Genomic DNA, 21971 nt, shown 5'->3' on the forward strand with positions numbered 1-21971 from the left:
TGAATATGGACTTGGACTTGGCCTGATGTCTGAGAAGGCAGTGGCTGAGTGTCCAGTATGTTCACCCCTTTGCTGGCTCATATCTTTCCTAGGTTCAGGAGTCTTTGCAAGGCATGGGAAGCAGTGCTGACAGCTGTGACAGTGAGACAACGGTGACGTCGCATAGTGAGGAACAGAAGACACCGATAGCCAAGGAACTGCCCTGTTTCAATAAGTTTCAGGAGGAGGAAGAAGATGAAGAAGATGATGAGGATGATGAGGATGATGAAGAGGATATTATCTCCCAAGTAGAGAGACAAAAGGTAGGGGCACCTTCTCAGAACAGAAGGAATGAAGATAGAAAAAGTATTGACTATGAAATGGAACGAAATCAAGGACAAGAAAGCAAGTCATCTCATATGTCAGAGACAGTCCAAGGAGAGGTCAGCTCTAAAGAGGAAGACATTTCCAGAGAGCAAAAAGAATTGGACCTGCTGGAGGAAGGCAGTGTGTTTGAGTTTCCTCAGTACCACACACACCATATCCTCAAGTCTTTGGAGTCTCTGGAAGGTGGCAGTTCCTCCCCATCATCTGTGGACAGGGTTCACGTCGCCTTGCAAAGAGCCGAGATGAGGATCATCAGCACATCTGATTCTAGGGCCGGATGCACTATACCCAAGTCAAAAGATCTCCTGAGGAAGCAGAGACTCTGGTTTGCTGAATCGGGCTATCCTCTAAGGCGATCTCAGTCTCTCCCATCTGCATTGCTGAATCCAGTTAAAGTGGTGTCCTCTGTGAATGTCCAGTTAACTCCAGGAAAGGAGACTCTGTGCAGTCCTCCTTCTTTCACCTACAAGTACACACGTGTGGAGGAAGATGAGAAAGTGACAGCTGAGAATGACAAAAGTGAGGGTGAGGCAGCCGTTAGCCAGCCAGTGTGCAAATCCACGCTGTTCATTGCGCCATCATCCTCCAAGAAAGAGGTCCCCCCGACTGGGCCCAGCAGGCTGTTTGAGGAGCCCAGTCCCACCAGGGTACAGAGCTGCCCGCTGCACACACCGGCACACATGTCCCAGTCGACCTGCTCCCTCCACTCCCTCCCTGCCGAGTGGCAGGACAGACCGCTCTGCGAGCATGTGAGGACGCTGAGCACCCACAGCGTCCCAAGCATCTCTGGCTCTTCCTTCGGTGCCTTGCTGTCCCCCTTCAGCTGCCCCTTCTCCCCAAGGCATGCTGGATTTCCTCATCGACCTCATGCCATCAACCCACCCTCTACCGTGGAGATGCAGCTGCGCAGAGTCCTACATGACATCAGAAACTCTCTGCAGAACCTGTCACAGGTAAGAGGAAGCCAAATTTTGCCGACGGGCAAAAGGGCTTCTGATTTTAAACTTAGAAAACCAAGATGTTAACCTGAATATTCCTTTGCGTAGTGCAACAGATCAGGAAAAAAATGACATTTTGTGTGAGTTTGATTTGCTGATGGTTTAGGAACTTCTGTTTAAAGTGGCAAATTATCATCTTTCCAGTGCTCCACTATTTTTGCATTTGATATTTTCTTGTTGCAGTTGACAGTTGACCCAGATTGATGATTTTTTTATTATTATTATTTTTACTTTTGTGGATATTCTTGGGTGGGAGGGAGGAACAGTGTATGCTTTATCAGCTATTATTTTACGATGAGAGTCGTTAGCTTTAGATTTGAAAATAAATATTGGCAGTCCTTTGATGTCTGTTGTCTTCCCATCCAACTGATAAAAATGTATTTTTTTCATTGCAAATCCAATGGCTTCACTAATGATGTCAGTGACGATTGATCCCTATGTGTTTCTGTGCTGTTATATACCAGTCTTTTGCACTTTCAACTCTGGAGCTAGCCAACATGTTCCTGATGTCATCAGTCATTTATTAAGAATCCGTTTTGTCAGAGCATGTGAAATTCTGTCCATCTCATCACTTAGAAAATAAATGCTTTAAAATGCAAGCACTTTTTTTTTTTTTACCAGTTTCTGCCACACCTTTTGCTCTTTCCCTCCTGATTGCCAGCTCTCTCTTCTGCCATCCCTCTACTGCGGCTCTCTTCGGAGGTGATCAAATTTAGGAGCTTGCAGGCTGCTGCTGGAGGCTATGTGGGCAGAGCAGTTGCAGGCTCTGCTTGCTTATATAGGAATACATGAAGACTATGCAGTTGTAGAACTTCAACAATCTCTGCGGTTTTTATGTGAGTGCAAACCTGCATAGGCTGTAGTGAGCTTTTCTAGACCCCTGCTGTGTTTTGGCACTTGTCAAAAGTTGCAGGCTAGTCCAGCGTGGCTTTGGTTATATCAGCTGGCCCTGCTCCTCAGTATGAGCTTTGGTACTGTGACCAGTTCTGCAGTGGAAAACTGCAGTCAACTGTGTTTTAAGTCAGCCATTGCTCGAGGTAGTGGACGTTGTGCCTGGCAGTAGGCGTTTGCCGAATTTAACCTTCTTTGTAAAGCTCCCTCGTATGTTCCAATTGCAGCCTTGATTTGTATAAGGTTACAGCATGCTACTGTACTTTTATGGCACATACCATGCTAGAGTAAACCTACTGAAGAAGAAAAATCTGTGTTATGTACATAACTGGCTCAGGCCAGTTCAATGTAAAAAAAAAAAAAAATAGTATCAGAGGGGATAATAACATTTCCTAGCCCACTTGTTCTGCTTCCAGCATATTTTGTCTGGACTGGTTCTGTTCTGGGGCCTTGGTCCTTCTCATTGCAGAGGTTTGTATGAAAATGTATCCCCTGGTGCTGCTTTTTTCTACAGCCAATATCGAGTTTGGCACACAGAATACTCAGCGGCTAAAGAAAAAGCTGAGGTGTTTCAAATATATGATTTTGATTTGAGGAAGGAATAAAGAGGAGTAGGTAAATCCCTGATAGAACAGGCAACAGAGAAAACTGAGAAAGGAAAAACAAAATGTCCCCTTGATGTGATCATGTTTGAGCAAAACTCATCAGGATGAATGAACATGTTTCAAATTTTCCATGATGTGTCAATAGTCCTTTGAATTCTTTCAAAATTATATTGGACAAGCTGTCTTTTGCACATTTGAAAAGGTAAATGTTTTTGCTGTTTCCGCTCTTTGTTGTGCCATGTCTTTACATGTAACAGCTTCTGAATTTTATCTCTTTGCTGCCTATGTTGATGCAGAATGCAAACAGAAATTCTTCAACGATCTTGTTTTCATGAGAGTTCATTAGCATGCAGGGGTCTTTGGGTGTAGGCAATGTAGTGAGATTAAAAAACAAAATCAACAAAAAAGCCCCAAACTTAAGAACTGAGCAAAACCCCACAACAAATGTGACTGTAATTATGATCTGGAAATGGGGCACAGTTTAATTTGCTTAGTTCTGGGTTTGGAGTTGTTATATTTATCATTAGCTGAGACAATTGAGACTATTGAGTTTTCAGGTGTAAAATGCCTAGTGCATAAAAACTTAGCTTTTATTGCTACTTACTGTGTCAGATAGGATCGATTTGGTTTTTTTATCTGCAGCACGTTTGCCTTTGGTGCACATGCTTCAGTTAAGAGCTTGCACTGCCGTTTTTTAAGGTTCCCTTTTCCTGATACAATAGTTACATAGACAGCAGAAATCACAATGCCAGAAAAGTTGTGTTATAACAGTGGCTGCTTTTCGAGTATCTGTGTGTTTGAGATGATGAGTTCATAAAAAAGATCGTTGAGTTTTCCATTTCAAATTGTTTATTTCTTCCCTAGTACCCAGTGATGAGGGGTCAGGATCTTTCAGCTGCCACCAGTTACACTGCTCAGAGATCATCCATTCTACCTCTCTACGAAGTAAGTGAACCCTGTTCACGTCATGGTGCTTAGTCAAGATAAAATATGAAGAAACATCCCAAAATGTGCCACAGATTGTGCTAACTTCAGGCAGTTCCCTATCTTTGCTGTCAAGAATAACAGATGCCTCCATCGTGCGAATAACTTTAAAAAGGAGTTTATCTAAGTACATGGAACTCCTTTCATATGTTTGCTTGCATGATACATCTAAAAATGTTGTTTTCTTGAATTATTGTGAGGTCACAACATGCAGCCTCTGTAGTATACTGACATTGCTGAGGTTCTGCTTGACTCAAAGGGCACATCTGGCCAAATTTGGTTATAGGATGCAGGATTTTTTTAAAATCAGTTTTCCTATGTAATGCATTATGTTCTTTGTTTTGTTTTGTGTTTTTTTTTAACCCAGAATACTTTCCAGGAGCTACAAGTGGTAAGGCGAAATCTAAACTTATTCAGAACCCAAATGATGGATTTGGAATTGACTATGTTACGTCAACAGACAACAGTTTATCAGCACATGACAGAAGAAGAAAGGTAAAATGTTTTTTTTTTTTAAAAAAAGAGAAAATATTTTGGCACTTCAGGAAATGTGTTGCTGCCCCTGAAATCAGAGCAAGAAATCTAGTAGTTTCAATTTGAACAGAGCTGGAGCTGAGTTTTTGCCAAAAACTTGTTTATTCTCTTATTTGTATTTGTTCATTCTAGATTTTTTTTGTGTTTGTTTATTCTAATCTCTGTTTCTCCTTAATTGATGATGGTTTTTTCTTCATCCTTTCTCCAAAGTAATTTACAGCAGTACATTTTATCATAGGATACTTGAACATAGGATGGTGGGGGCAGGGGGAAGCCTTAAAGATTTTCAGCTTAGAATTCCCTCTCCCCACCTTTGCAGACGTAAATAAAGAATGAACACTGTAGCATTCAGATGCTTTTCCAACTTACAGTGGCCACTTGGCAGGCTACGGGTGGTGTTCATATTCTGGCTCTGTGTGTTTGTGCTCGCCATGAGTTGCAGCAGCAGCTGCTCTGGAACAATTTTCAAAACTGCTTATATATTTGCTTTAGTTGAATCAGCTCTTGACCAATCACTTCAAAAGCAAATGTGTTTGAAATCAGTTGGCCGCCTTAGACAACAGTGCCATGGCCACAATCTAGCTGCGACTGCTTGGGAACCTAGAACCATGCAGGAGAAGTAATACGCAATTACTGTGTTGCTCTGTGTTTTTTGGTATTACTAGTTTTAAATTGGATTTGATTAGATATATATATAAATGCCATTTTCTTCTGCTTGCATATACTTAAGCATTTAAAGCTAAACGTTTTGGAGAATGTTCTGTGATACACTATGTAGTTTAGTTTTCTCCATGAAGTGATACATATTTGCTATAAATGGAGAAAGACTTTTCTTCCATCTAGACATTCATCTAATTTTTCCGTGAAGTGTTCCACTTTGAATTCTCTTGTGCAAAGTCCTTTACTCATGGGACTGTCCTGCTCGGTTCCCCCTTTGTGGTGTGCAGTTGAGTGCAGTGAATGCCCTTGTTCTTTTTGTGATGTACTTGATAAAGATACGAAGCTGATCAGCTACAGAGCTTGAGAAAGTCTGTCCGCATGGAGCTACAGGAGTTAGAGATGCAGTTAGAAGAACGTCTGCTTGCTTTGGAAGACCAGCTGAGAAGCCTGCACATGTCTTCACCTTACAGACCTCAGACACACATAGTAAGTATTAGTTTTGCAACATCATTATGTATTTTCTCAGTGTAATGTCAATAATTCAAAATTCTTAAAACTCTTTCAGTGGGATGATATCTGGGAAATCTAATGATGCTGTGCGTATTATTAGGGGTTATATTTTATTATTTCCAGTCACCGTTTCATCTTGGAGAAAAGGATTGTGGAGAAAAGAATAGAAGGACTTTCTTGGTATTAATATGTATCAATACATGTCTTCTGGGGTTTTAGGTCTGAGATTTAAGACCTTTTCTGTCAGTGCTTTTTTCTTTTTCCTCATCACGATCCTGAGTTCTCCAAGTTTTGGTAGGTAGTGAATAGGTAGCCCTTCTCCATTGAATGTCATTGAACCAGTAAGTAATTGTTGTGTGCCGTATGTTTTACTACGAAAAGAACCAGGAAGGGATTTCTTAAAAAAGTTTGCAGGAAATTAATTTGACACATAATCTTAGAAATATTTTACTCACTTGAGTAGTTCTGTTGAGAACAGCAGCACTTTCCCTTAAGGAAATTTAACCATAGGTGTAAGTTTTGGTAGGTAGTGCTCATGTCTAAAATCCCTGGAGGATGGTGATGGTCTTACTGGAGTTTCCTTAAACTGATTTTCTTGTGAAATGAGGGCAGAGAGACAAGAAATGCACAAAGTGTTTCCCAAGAAATGGGGTGTGCTTCCCCTCTAGTTCTGCCAATCCATGGATCAAAAAACCCCAGGAAAATCCATTTGTCTTCTTCAGATTTTTCCTCCACTGCCTTTTGCAGCTCCTTCAGATGAACGCGTGGCTCCCTGCCAAGCAGTGGGAGAAGCTCTGCTCCCACAAACACTTCCCAGAAGCACAGGGAGGGTGATAAAAGAGATGCTTGCATATGTTTATTGGTGGCATGGTGATATACTTTCTCTTTTTTTTAACTCAGCAGAAGACTGTTCCTCATTCTTCTGCTGCAGTTCTGTCATCAGCCAAACAAAAGAAGGACAAACGAGAAGTATCATATGTTCTTCCTGGGTTTCATTCCTCTTTCTTAGCCAATCCTCTTCTGTAAAGGCTGCACAAGCACAGGCCACATCTTCCTCTTCAGTATTTTATCATGGGAAAAAAATTGAAACCCAAGAGCAGGAAAATATGGTATTACTGTGATCCCAAGCCAAACTTGCGTTCTTTGAACCATATAAATATCTTTTTATTTGAAAATCCTTTTATAGAAGAGAGCCAGCTTTAAAAATGACTGAAATAAACTTTCTCCAACCCACTTTGTTTCCTGTTTCCAAGTTTCTGCTTTTACAGAATGTTATCTGAGACAAGGCATGTTTATATGTTAGCTTCTGACAGCTCTAAAAACATCCTTAATGCATTAAACTTGACTTTATTTTTCAGGGCATGTATGGAAGCAGAAGTGCTGATAATCTGTCATGCCCTTCTCCATTGAATGTCATTGAACCAGTAAGTAATTGTTGTGTGCCGTATGTTTTACTACGAAAAGAACCGGGAAGGGATTTCTTAAAAAAGTTTGCAGGAAATTAATTTGACACATAATCTTAGAAATATTTTACTCACTTGAGTAGTTCTGTTGAGAACAGCTGCACTTTCCCTTAAGGAAATTTAACCATAGGTGTAAGTAGCTGCGAAGTCTGTCTGTTTTTTAGAGGAATATGTAGAAGTGAGGTGCTGTTTGCATTTAGTTGATACAATGACTACATAGTGAGTTTTCTAGGCAAAATTATTGCTTGTTTTTCTCTGCATTTTATGCTATTGAAAATAAGTAGTTCAAAGACTGCAGAAAGGAACGAACAAACTTGAATTGTTTTAGCAAAGAAAACCAAAATCAAGCCTTTACGTGTGTCTCTGTCAGTGGCTCTGGCAGCATGCATCCGTATTGCAAAAGTCAGTGGCTTGGGGAACTGCCACAATTCATATTTATGTTGGCTTTCAAAAAAGCCCATTCCTTTTTATGATGCTCTTTGTTGCAGTCATAAAGGCAAAGCATATATTTATTTTATAGCTGTATTTGTTACATGGAGGGAATGAGTAAGTGATTGAATAAATAACAAGAAAGCATAGATGTGCCTGTGACTTTTTTTATATGCTTATTCAGGACTGTTTCTTTTCTGAATCCTTAGGTCTCTGAACTTATTCGAGAGCAGTCATTTCTGAAGTCTGAACTGGGTTTAGGACTGGGAGATCTTGGACTGGAAACTCTCCCAGCAGAGGGTACAGAGTCTGTATTCTCCCATGGAAACTCTGATTCCTCTTCAGTGTGCTCCGGTCATGCAGGTAGAAAAGCTGGTGTTGGATCCTCTGAACTAACAGGAAAATTGAAGGGTCAAAGCAAGAAGTTATACCGAGCCTCCATTGCGTTAACACCAACTCCCCCGGTGAGAGCAGGCGCTGGACAGCAGGTGGAAAGCTCTGATGAGCTTGCAGATTCCAAGCCAGAGGTGGAGCACAAACTTGAAAAAGTCCCTCTCGTGCCTTTGGTTGATGAAATCCATAAAACTGTGGAGCAGGAGGAGCTGCAGCAAGTCATACGGGAGGTGAGGAAGGAGGGGCTGAGATGTAGGATGTTTGAACAGTGTTTACTGAAACCTGAAGACAGGCTGTCTCTAACTGTTGGCCACTGGGGTTTTCTCTTCCTTCTCAAGCCAAGACTTCATACTGTTACTGAGCATTTCTGAAGGCTCAGAGCTTGTCACTAGATGTTCAAGCCACAGTTGTGCAAAGCAGTAGACATTTTTTCAATGACAGGGGTTAGCAGGTAAGTTAATAGCTGGTTACAACTATAAGTGTGGGTGAGAAAGAATTTGCCAACTCTACTACTTGGTTAAGCAGCAGAATTTCAGACTCCCAAGTGAATATTTCTCTCATGTTTGCTTGCTGAAATGCCAGGTTCGAGTTAACTTGATTGAAGAAATGCTGTTTCTGAAACAACTCTGTAATAAATGTTAAAAATACTTTCACTCTACCCCAAACCACTCAGAACTGTAGGAGTTTAAGTGAAGCAAGCTGAAGTTGGATGAGTAGTTATTTCAGACTTTAAGAATGATGGACCATTGCTGTTGGACTAGTTTTATTGGCAGTCAGTGAAAGGTGCTTGATTATTTTTCCTGTGGGCTAGGTTAAAAAACAGGACTGAAACTGCATGTTTTGTTTGTCAGTGGCATGACAGAAAGCCTTATGGCCAATAGTATACATGGGAAAAAGAAGCAAAAGAAACTTCTTGTTCTCAAAAGCAGTGCCTGTGATAAAGTGGAGCAAGCTCTGCTGTGAATACAGAAATGGGGGTTAAGAAATGGGGGTTTTATTCCCTCTCCCTCTCCAGTTAGCCTTTAGCTGAGGGTCATTGGACCCTTAGCCTTTAGATCATCTCTTGAATCTTTTTGTGGGGCTCTGCCGTAAATGACTGAAGACCAGGAGAGGTGTCATGCTCAGGAATGTGCAACAGGGCAGGTTTTAATGCTGTGGTACCATCCGGGTCTGCTTGCATTGAGGCTGTGAATAACTGGAAGCAGCTTTGCCTTAGCTTTGTCTTTAAAACAGATGAGAGGCAGGCCACTCATCTCGTGGTAAAACAGCAGCTGTGATCCCAGAGGAATCTTTTGCCACACCTTCACCACTCTTCTCTCAGTGCAGAAAGAGGCAGCATACTAGACCATAAGGTATCCTTTTACTCATCGTCTGACCACAAGACTTTGCTGTGTCTGTCTCCGAAAAGTGGAGATGTTTTCGTGGCTGACTCACTGTGGGCTTTGTTATGTGTAGGCACTTTACACTTGGCACAATGAGACTGTGCAGTAGTAGAGCATTACTAAGGGGTGTTCTTACAGAAGATGATAGCTGGAAGTATGTGAAGATATTTACTTTGTTTACCTTCGGGTATCCCCATAAATAACTAGGGCTGAGAGTGCAAAGAATAATGCATAGCCACAAACATTTACCATCAGTGAAGTTCTGATGTTAAAAGAGGGTAAGTTTGGCAGTGAGGTGGAATGGAGACCAGCTTTCAATAAGTAGCCTCACGGTGCTGAATAGTGCTTCACCTGATCAGTGGCGCCATTAGAGTCAGTGGGATGAGTTACAGAAAATGGCATTATCCTGTGGAAGGAAGGGTACCGCGGTCGGCTCACGGTGAAGTACTACCAGACCAACAACCTCATCATTACTGTGTTCGGCATTAGACGCTGAACATCTTCTGGCTGTCACTGATCTTTACAGTGGAGCCTGTGATGTTACAACTTTACACCTGTACTTTGAAAGCAAAGGAAGAAATTAGGCAGGGGGCAAGCACTCAATTTTTAAATGTCTTCCCTCTACCACCCTCCTGCTGTCATCTTCTCCAAAGTAGATAAAGTTGGAAGGAATCTTGGGAAAGGCCTTGTTTTGAAGATGCCATAAAATACTCCCAGATGTCCCAAATTCTCTCTCTCTGGTCCATTTTTTTCCTTTCATGCTGTTCTAAAGTGATTCCTTGCCTAATGCTCAGATATTCGTCACAACTTGCGCTTTGCTGATGATTCTGCAGTGAAGCCAGGATGTTGCATTTGTATCCAGCCCTTCTGTAAAAATCTGCATGTTGGAGGAGTGGTGTCATTGTGGAGGGTTGCTAAAGGAGAAACTGAGAGAGGGAGAGCACTGTAATTCAAATACACTGTAAAAGCAGCAGAGACAATGAAGGGAGCTGGAGTCAAAGTACAGAGTTATTCCAGTCAATATTTTCTCTGAGGTTAGCCTGTGTGAAAGTTCTTTAACTTCATTAATTGATAGCAAATAAAGATGTGTACACTTTGCACAGAGATTGTTCTTTGGGTTGTGTGCCACTGAGGACATTGTAATGCTGAAAGAATCCGCACTGAACTGAAAGACTACTATTCAAAGATGAGTAGTCAGCAAATAACTGAGCTTGACTCACTTTGTGAATGTTTGAGCACACAGAGAGATTGTCCCTGAGTTTAACTTAATTGGCAGCCTGTTTCGGATGGGCTCAGATTCTCAGTGTGAGAAGTTTTGCAGGTCAGAGTGAAGATGCATTGGCTCAAAGCACCTGGTAGTTTTTGCAGAGCCAGAATATGCTATTAAATACTGGTCAGGAAAATCTTCTGTATTTTATAAGAGCTAAAACAGAGCATAAATTGAAATGTGTTTTCCTTAAGTAGCCCTGTTGTTAGCAAAGGAATTCCAGTTTTCTTGTAAAAAAAAAAAGAAATCTGGTAGGATGCATTCTTGATGTATACACTCACAAATGTTAAACCCTTGCTTATTCCTCCCATTCTCTGTAGCTTCATGACCTCGTGTAGGGGAAAGAAAAGTCAGGCAGTGTTTCAGAATATGCCTGGGTGGGTTGTAATGCATGTGAGCTTTGACCTGTAACTATTTGCTGGCATTAAGAAAACCCATGGTGTTAACTTTTAGTATTAATGGACTAACTCCCACAGAAAAGTGTTCAACAATGTGAAATGCTGAAATGCCTAACAGTGGCCCTCTTGTTTTGATGGAAATACAGCTTGACCTCCACTGGAGTATCACATGAAGCACTTAATGCTTGACTTCTAGGTCACAGTGTCGCTAGGAGTGCCACCGGGCCCTCCTCACTTTGCTGTTCTGCAGTTAAAAAGATGTGATAGTTTTAAAAAGCTTTCTGCTTAAGAGCAATGTAGGTTTGGGTTTCGCTAACAGTTTTTCATTGTAAATGACATTTAATGAGGTTATACTTCAAAGAAATGTATCATTTTCCTGTCAACATCTGTTTTAAGGAGCTGTAATGGGTCTTTATGGGACAGAGAGACGGTCTGGTAGAGAATCTTCCCTTTTCCATTTTCCAATCAAATCCCTGTTAGCTCAGCATTGATCAGAAATGTCTGTTGGTTGTTCATACTTCCCTTGTGCAGGTGCTGGGCTCCTCATCTTGCTATCTTGAGCATAAAAACTCACCAGCTGCTGCCATGAAGAAGTGGCATGAGAAAAAAATATTTTTTCTTTAGTTATAGAAAACATACCTCAGGTCAGGAGCGTGAGGACTGAAAAGCCTCATGCCCGTTTTCCATCCATAGGTGAAGAGCGCCCTTCTCCAGAATTGCCAGTGTGGCACATTTCACTCTCAAACAGCAACGTAATGTTACACAAACGGTAAATCTTTTGTGGGGAGAAAGATCACTGGTTTACTGTAGTAATACTATCTATGAATGTGGTACTGTGTTATTAATGCAATATTGAATATTAGTGTTTTATCAACCTAGTGCATGTGCCATAAATGACTGGGTTCTGTTTTCTTTCAAATGATCAATTTTTCATTCAGCTGCTAAAAATACTGGTGGAGCTTTCATTGACTGCTTTCTGTCTTTTGTATGGAGCAAGCCTTGGCAGCGGGCTGTGTTGTCTGCAGAGCAAACGGAAGGTGCACCTTGCCCTAAGTAATTTGTAATGAAAACAGCAAACATTGGCCGTTGTCATGACTCACACATGGGACTGAGCCACTGCAGGAATCGATGCTGTGCTTGCCATGCAGGAATGACCTTGATGAGTCTGGAAGGGAGGGAGGAAACAGTGGCAGTGAAAAGAAGCAGCAAAGGGTGGCCTTGTTGTCATTTGGGCGGGAAGGTGAGAAGCAGAGAGCTCAAGTGATCCACCAAGGTCAAACCAGAAGCTGTTAGAAGAGCTGAGAATAGAACAGGAGCCACCTTCCTTCAGGTCTCTGCTTCACCGCAGGACTGTCTGTCGTACTAGTCTGTTTACTTGCGAATTTGGGAAGCTTTTATCAATTTTCTTTGGGCAGTGAGGTTTATTTTTGTCTATCCATCAAGAGAAGGGCACACGATGACTGTTCTGTAGTGTACCTGCAGACTCACCTCATGCGATACTGGCGAAGAAAAGCATCATGGTGCTTTCTTACGACAGTGGCCTGCAGGCCAGCCAGGGTGCTGTGTTGAAGATTTTTTCCCATGCTGCATAACTATATCCCAAAGCCCTTACTGCACTGACAGCAGTCCTAAAGCTTTGTAAGTCTGTGTGTGCATCAGCATAGACATCCTCAGAACTTGCAGCCGTCGGTAAACCAGGTCCTGTTACACACTGGCTGTTCTTTTGTCAGTTAATCAGCAAAAAGCCCAACTGGAAACCTGTTTCTCAGTAATATTAGAGTCTCTGAATTTCTGCTTGATGCAAAGCAGTAATGAAACAAGGAACTTTGCCACTAATGGTTTAGAGATTGAATTGCTTGCCAATGTGAACGAGGGATAAATAACCTGTTGCTAATGCTGCTGCCACCCTTCTGACGTTGTTGCTTAATCCTTTTGACGCACCAGGAAGAAGGGAGACTTACAAGAGAGCAAACTGCTTAACGGGGCTGATAAGTGCTTCTGTGAGTGCCCCCGTGGCTGGGCTTTGGCTTTTGCACCCCTGCACTTTTTCACCACCGTCGTCCTCCCCTGTCCTGGGAACTGCATCTGACTTGTTAGTCCTTCCTGAAGTCCATCCGAAAAATGAGTTGGTGCCAAAGATTTCTCCTACTTACAAGCAGCCCATGTTATTTTTCTTTGTCATACCCTGCTCCTTTCTGGCATAATGTGCTCTTGTGGAACTGTGTTTTGCCTCCTTTTCTCCTTTGTTTCTGTTACTGTAGCCATCAGTGCTCTGCTCTTCCTTTGTTCTAGCCTCAGCCACACTCAGGTGCCTGCTACTAGGAACTCCTGCGTTTGTTTTATGTAAAATGTAATTGTATAAGCTTTGTCACAGTCCTGTGAAAAATAGTCTTTGCTGGCATAGATCATATCCCAGTGGCCAGCTGATGATGTGAGCAGCTATTGAAGTTTTATGTTTGTCTTTGCTGCTGAAAGTATGTAATTAGCATTCATCTTGTTTTATGTTTTGATTTATGTGAAAACAGCCGCTCGTGTTCATGGATTTGGACCTTTCCTACAGCATAATCCATTTGTGAGGTAGATCAGTCCTGCCTTCCTTTTTAAGAGATAGCAACTGATGTCAAAAAGCAGTGCATTTGGGGTGTTTTTGATGTATATATCCTGAAAGGCTGTTTGCAGAACTTTGCATAGTTCAAATGTATTTTGTCATAACATAAATCCAGTTATCCTAAGTGTAAAACTTAGATACATTTGCCATCTGGAAAAATAAAACAAGTTTGGTTTGCAATTGTACGACTTGCAAGAACTTTAAAATTACTTAGAGTTATTTTTCCAACAGAAACCCTCTTACATTTTTCCATCTGCATTTTTTGTAAGTTGACTTTTTTGTGGTGTACTTTTTCATATGTCGATAATGTCAAATGTATCTGCAATATCATTTAATTTTATCCATTGGTTATATAACTTACTGACCTTAAAACTTTGGCTAATCCCTTTCAGATCAAGGAATCCATTGTTGGTGAAATAAGACGAGAAATAGTAAGTGGATTGTTAGCAGCTGTATCACCCCAAAGCAGATCTGCAACTGCAAAGCAAGATACACAGCCATGAAACTGGTACTACAGGTAATCTTTGGGAATCTGCCAGAAACATTTTTTTTTTCATATGGAATTGTTAACAAGCCTTGCTTTGTTTGCATTTTCCCCTTGCAAGATAAGTGATCAAAATTGAAGTTTATTAAAAACAGTGGATACTCATAATCCTGGATAGCTTTGGAATATCAGCTAGTTTGTAGTCTGGCCCATTCTACTGTCAGCTTTCACGCAGTGGTCCTTGATTTTTAGTGCTCCATGATGCCTTTGCATGTGAATGCATCCTGTGAGACGATTTCTTTAGTTTGCTTGCCTTAGATATGAATATTAACAAAATACACACTTAAGCATAACAAGCAGACTTCCAAAAATCTAATTGAGATATTCCTCCTGCTTTTTCTTTTCTGTAAGGTTCGATGTAGTCCGAAATGCTGTGGGATTCTGCTATGGGCAGCATACACTGTTGAAAGTGTCAAGTTAATTTTGCTTCAGGAGATGTTAAAGCTGCTGAGATAGGCTACTGTATTCGACGCTTGGTTCTATGATGTGTACCTTTCCTTGAGTTCATCTATAAAGACTTAGACACTTTAACTAGTTCATTGCTTTCCTTAGAATGTCAACAAAACTGTGGCTCTATTTATTTGTACGTCCCTGTTGTAAATTTTTATGTAGCTGATTTCTTTGTCTAAGGATGCATCATGAAACTTGAAGATTTCCAGACATAACCAATTTATAAATAACAGATGTGTTCAGCCTAGCTTTTTTTTAAAAAAAAAAAACACAACAAAAAAAACCCCAAAAACACTGACCTCTATGAGGTATTTATTGTGCAATAACTGATCCACTTTAAGAGCTTGAAACAACCAATAATGGTTTCCACTGCTGTTATTTAGTGCCACTTCAAAAGAAGGAAACAATCCTGTTGTAAAAAATTGCTGTTAATTCTTGGGGCGGCTACTATTAGCAGAGTGGTAGAATGACGTGAGGTTACTTAAAACTACTTAAAGTTCTGACACTGAAAGCCTTATCTTTGTGTAGAAGACAACTTCTGATTTTATTTGCTTCCTTACTGTATGCCCAACCCTCTATAGAAAAGTGCCTTATTTTAAGCACTGTTTTTTGTCTTTGTGTTGACTGCTCTCAGTCATACCAAGAGAAGTTCTCTTCTGCTTCATATTAACCAAAATGCAATAAAAGTACCAATCTTCTGAAAGTAATTAGGATGTGCAACTTGGAATGAATGAATGACCTTGCTTGTATTATGGGGAACATGGAAAAAATCTCTTTTCCTTCCCCATCCCTCACTGAGTGTATTTTCAGTTAGCCTGGTGAGCATGCGTTTGTTCCAATGGAGCAAATTGGAAGTCATTGGAGGTTTTATGTGGTCAAATAGATATTTAGTGGATATGTAATATCCCATTTTGCTGTGCTTGGAATCTCTTTTACTCCTTTGCCATTTCCATCTACTAAAACTCTCTACACTATGTCAAGGTGTTTAATCAAAAATAGTTTCAAATATAACAATATTATATGAAAAGGTTTGTAAGATTTTAAATTGTGTTAGGAAGACACAAGGGCTGATTTCTTAAAAAACGTGTATAATAAACCAATAAAATATTTATTTTGCCTATAATCTGTGTCAGTGTTTTTCGTTGTGCATGGTTTACTCTTAAACAAAATAAATAACAGATTTCATCAAATGTTGCACAGAATGGAGAACAGCAGGAAAGCTCAGGACTTGAGTTTCCAAAAGCTTTCAGATGTTCAGGGGACCCTGTATACTTAGGAAATGTGACACATACATTTGGAAGAAATATTGGCACTTAAAACCAAAGTCTTTAACTTCTTGGCTCCTGTTGTGGCTCCAAGAATTTGGTTGGTTTTGACCTGTCTTCAGAGTTTGTCCCTGTGAGTACAGCCAGAGCTTTCTTGAAAGCCTCATCCCACATGTTTAAAAGTTGAAATATAAGCTCTGACAGCACTTGTGTGCCAATCCATACGAGGTGGTAAGCTGCAGTAGGTTTCTGCTTTTCTTTGCAGCTTGTATGAGTATGCAGTTCCATTGCAGAGTGCCACTGGGGAGCGACCAGCCAGACCCAAGTGCCTGCAACCTTCCTTCACAAATGCACAAGCCCAAAACCTACTCAAATAATGGCAGCAGCAGATGCTCCCCTTGTCCCCCAGCCAGGTTAATTTGCACACTCAACTGTTAATCTAGGTCCTGTGCCCATATGCTACTCAAAGTGGCATTCCAAAAGAGGTGGCAACTGTGGCTCTCTCGGAGCACTGGAGGAAAGCACTTCAGGAGCCAAGGGCTGCCAGCACCATGCTCCGCAGGTATGGTCGCCTGGCTCCGCACCGCTCTGGCAGGGAAAGTCACTTGTAGGTAACGTCCTGGAGTGTCTATGGCACTTCAGCTCGTAGCTTGTAAGAACATTTGATCTCAGCAACGCAATCTAGTGTTTTAATATATCCTAAGAAATGAAAAATAGTGCCGATTTTTCATCCAGCTGGTGGAAGGCATATTTGTGAGGTTCTGGCATAATTTAAAATGAAGACATTTCTAAATGGCATTTCTAAAAACTGCACTAAAACTAATGAATATAGGAGCACCTATTTTTCCATAATCCTTAGTAAGTGATTTTTGCCATTCTTAAGACACTTACTGGTAATATTTTCTGAGTGACATTTATGTAGATATAGGAACGTCTATAAACTCCTGTTTAAAAAAGATAAAACTGTAGTACACTGCTGTCATATAAGTTAAGCTGAACTGATATCAACCTCTGTTGACATTTCTGCTTGTGCCTTAGGAACAGCCGTCATTATTATTGGACACACGCCTAACCTGGGTGGCTTGCCCTTTAGTAACGTCAATTCAGCTGTAACGATTTTCTGAGCGTGGACAGTTTTTTCTTTTGTTTGGTGACTGAAACTGCTACTTTCCTTACAGATCAGTGTTGTCTTTTTTTCTACCAGCCTGCAATTTGGTATGAATTCTATGCAGATTAAACCAGCTTTAATAGTGGCTGATAAATATTGGTCAATCAAATTTGCTGTGAATAAAGCCGGCAGTAAAGCCGGAGATATTTTGGATGCTTTTCTAAGCTTCACCGTGATAGCGATCTTTGTGGATGCCAGCTGGCTGCAGGAATGTAAAGCAAAGTGATGTATTTTGGAAACCCTAAGAACTAGCTGTTTTCTGTGGGTACAGGGCAGCTACATCCCTGTTGGCAGCAAAGTAGAGTTGTATTTAGCCTGCTACAGAGCAATATGTGCCTATGGCACAGCTCAACTCAGGCAGAGGTTTGGGAGGCTAATACTTGGAGATTTTTTTTTTATTTCTATTGTTTTTTTAAGGTGAGTAAAAGCATGTTTCTAGCCCCTCTTGTTCCCTTGTTGCAATGAAAAGCAACAAAAACAACCTCTGCTGAAATGTGGAGACATCTCAGCATTCAGAAGCTGGAGGCAATAGCTGGAAAGGTGGGAGCAGCCCCCTGCATGCTTGGGTTAGTGCTGCGATGCCTGTAAGGTGCTGCTGCCGCCGCTCACCCACAGCGCTGTGTATGCAAGACCTGAAAAAGAAAGGATGGAGGATGGCCACGGACCCAGCTGCACGGCCAGGGGTGAGTACATGGGAGGAGAGGCTTCTGCTGCAGGTAGTTTCTGCAGTGCTGTTTGGAGAGAGGACTCAAAAGTGGCCCTGGCTCTTCTGAAAGAGCTGATGGGCTCATGAAGCTCTTTCAGGCACTTTTGCTGACCATGACCTTCATAGAGGGAGGGGGGCTGCCCTGTGTCTTCTGCTTTCTCTGAAATTATGTGATGTGCAAGGCCTTGGCAGTCTGCTTCTGGAAGGCAAGCGATGCCCAAGATGCTCCAAGCTGCACATTTCCTAAGGACGAGTTTGCTTCGATTGCTGTTTTCTTTTAAGGTGAGAATTTAAAGCCTTGCTGATACAGTCCAACCACCAATGCTCACCAGTACTACTCTACCGAGTCTTCAGGGGCAGCATTTGTGCTGCCTTTGGATTTTGTGTACTGCTGAGCAAATGGCTTACGCTTGAAATACAGCACAGGTCAGAACATTTTAGTTTAGTTACACCACTAGATGAATCTGTTTCAGTGAAACTGGCCACAGGAAGGTACTGATGAGGGAGAGGGAACAAGAGCCCAGTTTGGAAACTGGAATAATTCAAGCCTTGACTAGACGCGTAAAACAAAAACATGCCTAAATTACTGGAAAATTTAACTTCTGGGGCTTTTTTTTTTTCAATAGGGAACAAACCCAAAACCCTGAAACTTGGATGTTGTCATAAAATAAAATAACTGCTGGTTAGATGGCCTCAGTCCATTGCAAGACTTTCTTCTGAATTAACATGATAATGTCAAAATAATACATGGTTTGATTTTCAGAAAAAACAAGAAACTCATATTGTTAACTTGGCATAATGCAAATTTGCTTTAATATTTTATATGTGATTTTAGATGTGATAGTAATCCTTCATGCCATAGAATAAAAATGCACAATATTGTTATAACAAAAGTTGTAACAACATTAAAAGACTTTAAAAAAAAAAAAGAAATTGCTTGATAATTCCACATAGCTTGTATATCAGGCAATTCTGCATAGATGCTTGCTGAGTGATGGTGAATATTATACACAGAAACATCTTTCTGTTTTTTTGGACAGGGTGAAAGGAAAAATCCTGGACAGTGGTTAAGTAATTAGGTGGTAGTGATGAGAAGGCAGCATGATGAAAAGCAAGAATTGCCTCAGTGGGTGAGTAGCCCTTGTGATTACTGTGAAATCTTTGGTACAGGTACCTGCTTTCAGAGGTATTTCTGTATTTGTGAGTCTGTGTATAATAATGTAGAATTTCTCATATTTTTATTTTCTGAAGTAGTCTTGTTTTCCATCGGTTATTTGCTACAACCTATTGGGGAGTTTTAGAGTCATTTTTTAAAGAAGAGATCTACAGAAATATTTCTGTTCAGTTTTGTGTGTTCAGCTTTAGTTTCAGATTTTGTTTTAAAAGTATCAAAGACAGGGAAATTTATTTTGAAGAGCAATGTCCTGTACTAAAGATTGAACAATGCAGGATTTAAGTATGCACTTAATACCCTAAAACCAGTACCAAAATTTTGGGTTCTGCACTATTGGACTGTAGGTCCTTATTAGACATGGATCTTTTGACTGTTTAATCAGGTGATGTCCCATTAATCCAGCTCATTTTCTATGTTTTGGATGTGTGTATTCTATGGACAGTAGTGGGTAGCCCCTACCAGTAAATATCCACATTACTTGGTAGTCTGGAGAGCTGTGAGTCCCAGAAGAAGACTTGAATAGATAGTATCCATTCTTATGTCCTCAGATAAAGGCAACTTTGAACTGATTATGATTAAAGCTATACTGCTAAGGAGTGATTATCTCAACAAAAGAGATTGTATGGATAGAAATAGCTGTATTTGTTACTTTTCTAGGCTTTATGAATCCATGTATATAGTTAGTACGTAAGCATGTCCAAGCCTGGCGTTTGATGGACAAGTACCAGTGATGGAAATTTGGGTTAGGCTGTTACAAGGCCAACTGAATGTCCCACCAACTCTATTGCTGCTCAACAAGCCTTTCTGTTCTTTTTCTTGACCTGCCTGTGGCAGCCCTTACTGCTCATGAGACAGACATGGTCTGCTTTATGTTGTCCCACCCTTGCAGATTTTAAATTCTTCTCATTTTCTGCATATAAATAGCAGACACTGTTTCCAGCAGTTCATCAGGAACCACCCTGGTTGCAATGCCTGTATTTAGCTATTTTGAAAGGAAACTTTCATGGTCATTTTGAATAAGTCATTAATATTTGTATTGTTTATTCCCGAAAGGCTTGCGTCTTATTGTAACATCTATGAGCAATGCTCAGTGTAGAGCCCCAAGAGAAAAACCTGTCGATGAACACGTACGGTGTGCCCGGCAAAGACCACGTCCAGTGTTTATGCTTTCTGCCTCCCTTCTGCCCATGACCAACACTCCGAGCTGTGAAACTGATGCTTCTCCAGAAAAAGGCAGCTTGTCAGTTCATTAGGAAAGGGCAGAAGGAAAGGGCATGCTGAAGTCCCCTCTGGCTGTAGCAGGAGGCCAGCGGGCAGCAGCCAGGGAGCGGTGTGCTGTGCTCTGCGGCGTGTCTCCTCCGGCATGTTGGGGCTGCCCAGCAGGGTGCTGGGGAGGTGCTGGCGTGAGGACAGGTCCCAGCCAGAGAGCCCGAGGAAAGCACGGATCAACACATCTTTGCAAAGAATCTCACCTATCAGTAGCTACAGTGGGGATTAAAGTTCTGTCCTGAGACGCGCTGGAAGAAGTGCCATTTCCAAGCCGAGTTCTCGCTCTGCAAAGGCAGCCTGGTGGGTGAGAGAACTAACTGAGTGCTTCCCTGCATCTGCACTGGTGGAACTAGAAGCCAGAGCCTTAAGCAGGTTGGCTTTACAGCCAGCTCGAGCTCTCTCCTCTCCAGGCTGATGCTGCAGTAGCCCCTGACCACAGCAGAGAAGCTGAGGCAGATCACAGCTGCAACAGAAACTGTGCAGGGAGAATGCAGCGCAGAGACCCTTTCACGGCAGACTTGTCTTTGGCTGGGAAAAAACCATAAACCTCTCCTAACACAACAGGGAAAATATCTCAAGCAGCAGCTGTGCCGTGAGTACTCTGGTAGCTCATCACTATGGTAAGACATTAAAAGATGGTGCTTCATACCAGAACCTAATGAATGACATAGGAAGGAAAGATCTTGGACAGTTGTTATTATTTTTTCTTCCATGATAGTTTTAGCTGAATCATGAAGGAATTTAAAACATTGTGGGGAGTGCACTAAAAACAGAAGATGAGCTAAAAGGATTTGGCAGTACTTAAATGCATTTCAGCTCTTCCCCAGACTATGATGCAGTCTATAGAAAATGCAAGCACACTTTGCCCAGAGACATCTAGTGCTGCAAATTAGGTGTAAGAGCGAGCTGATGTAGTAATCCTGAAATACTATATCTGAGTGCTCTCTGTAATATGCCTCATACTATTTTGAAAATACGTTTATTGTTATGGTGCCTGTGAAGATTGCTGGGCAGCCAGCTCCAAATAGGCACAGGGAGGACAGCTGCAGGGGCAGGTATCTCCACATCGCATCTCTGGTGGGCCTCTCTCGGAGGCATGGCAGCCCCATTAAGGATTTGTCTTTGTGTCTTGTCCTGTCCTGTTGTCTGGCTCCCTTCTGAACCTGCCAAGAAGTGGTTTTGTTGGTTTGTTTCTTCATATGATTGTTGAGACGTAATTCCTTTAGCCAGCAATGTCCAGCAACCTAGAGCTGAAACTCACCTCTGTAATCCTTTGAGCATTTAATGTTTTAATATTCTTTCACTGTCTGAATGTTTTTTCAACTGACTTTATCATTAACTGAAGAAATTTTAAGCCTTTGTAATGAGAATTATAGCTCCTGTAATACAGTAACATACACTGTAATTGTAGCGTAATTAAATACTTGAAGTTCCATAGACAGCTATAATAGATATTTTAAGGCAAGCAGTTTTATCTAGAGAAATCAAATATTTTAAATACATTATTTAGTGATATATGTAACAGCAAAGCAGCTGGAGAACATTTTTCTCATGTTACCTGAGACAGAGAAAACAAAAATTATTTTCTTTCAAGTGTGAAAATTGATCAGAGAAAAGCCACGACTTCAGATCCCTGTGTATGTCCTCCCACCAGGTGTATCCCTGTGTATACCTGCTATGTCTGAAGCTGTCATCGAAGTTGATGGCATGTCTGTTCATGAAGGACTTGTGAAATTGGATAATTAGACTGTCCTGAAAACAGCTCTCTGATTGTCCTTGGTGAAGGTGACGTGTGCCTCTTACTTTAGTGTCTTAGACTCTTGGTTGTACTGGTGGCACTGCTGCAGTTGCACTCTGGCTGTAATTGTCGGTGGAAGTCTGTAAAGCAACTTATGATTCATCTTTGT

At 41.3% G+C, this 21971-nt stretch overlaps 1 protein-coding gene across 2 annotated transcripts in view; it reads left to right on the plus strand.

Moving 5' to 3' along the window:
• Window positions 1-15602, plus strand: part of ITPRID2 (ITPR interacting domain containing 2) — a 42832-nt gene extending 27230 nt beyond the window's left edge. The window contains exons 12-19 of one of the 2 annotated variants that reach the window (XM_040603630.1): window positions 93-1319; window positions 3725-3805; window positions 4212-4339; window positions 5374-5524; window positions 6907-6972; window positions 7650-8063; window positions 13881-14005; window positions 14384-15602. In XM_040603630.1, coding sequence (XP_040459564.1) covers window positions 93-1319; window positions 3725-3805; window positions 4212-4339; window positions 5374-5524; window positions 6907-6972; window positions 7650-8063; window positions 13881-13991 — 2178 coding nt within the window. In that variant the 3' untranslated portion in view covers window positions 13992-14005; window positions 14384-15602. The remainder of the gene's footprint in view (window positions 1-92; window positions 1320-3724; window positions 3806-4211; window positions 4340-5373; window positions 5525-6906; window positions 6973-7649; window positions 8064-13880; window positions 14006-14383) is intronic. The other variant, XM_040603631.1, reaches the window with a different exon arrangement.
• The last annotated feature ends 6369 nt before the right edge of the window (window positions 15603-21971 follow it).

The sequence above is a fragment of the Falco naumanni genome, chromosome 8 (genome assembly GCF_017639655.2).
Source record: "Falco naumanni isolate bFalNau1 chromosome 8, bFalNau1.pat, whole genome shotgun sequence".
NCBI lineage: Eukaryota > Metazoa > Chordata > Aves > Falconiformes > Falconidae > Falco > Falco naumanni.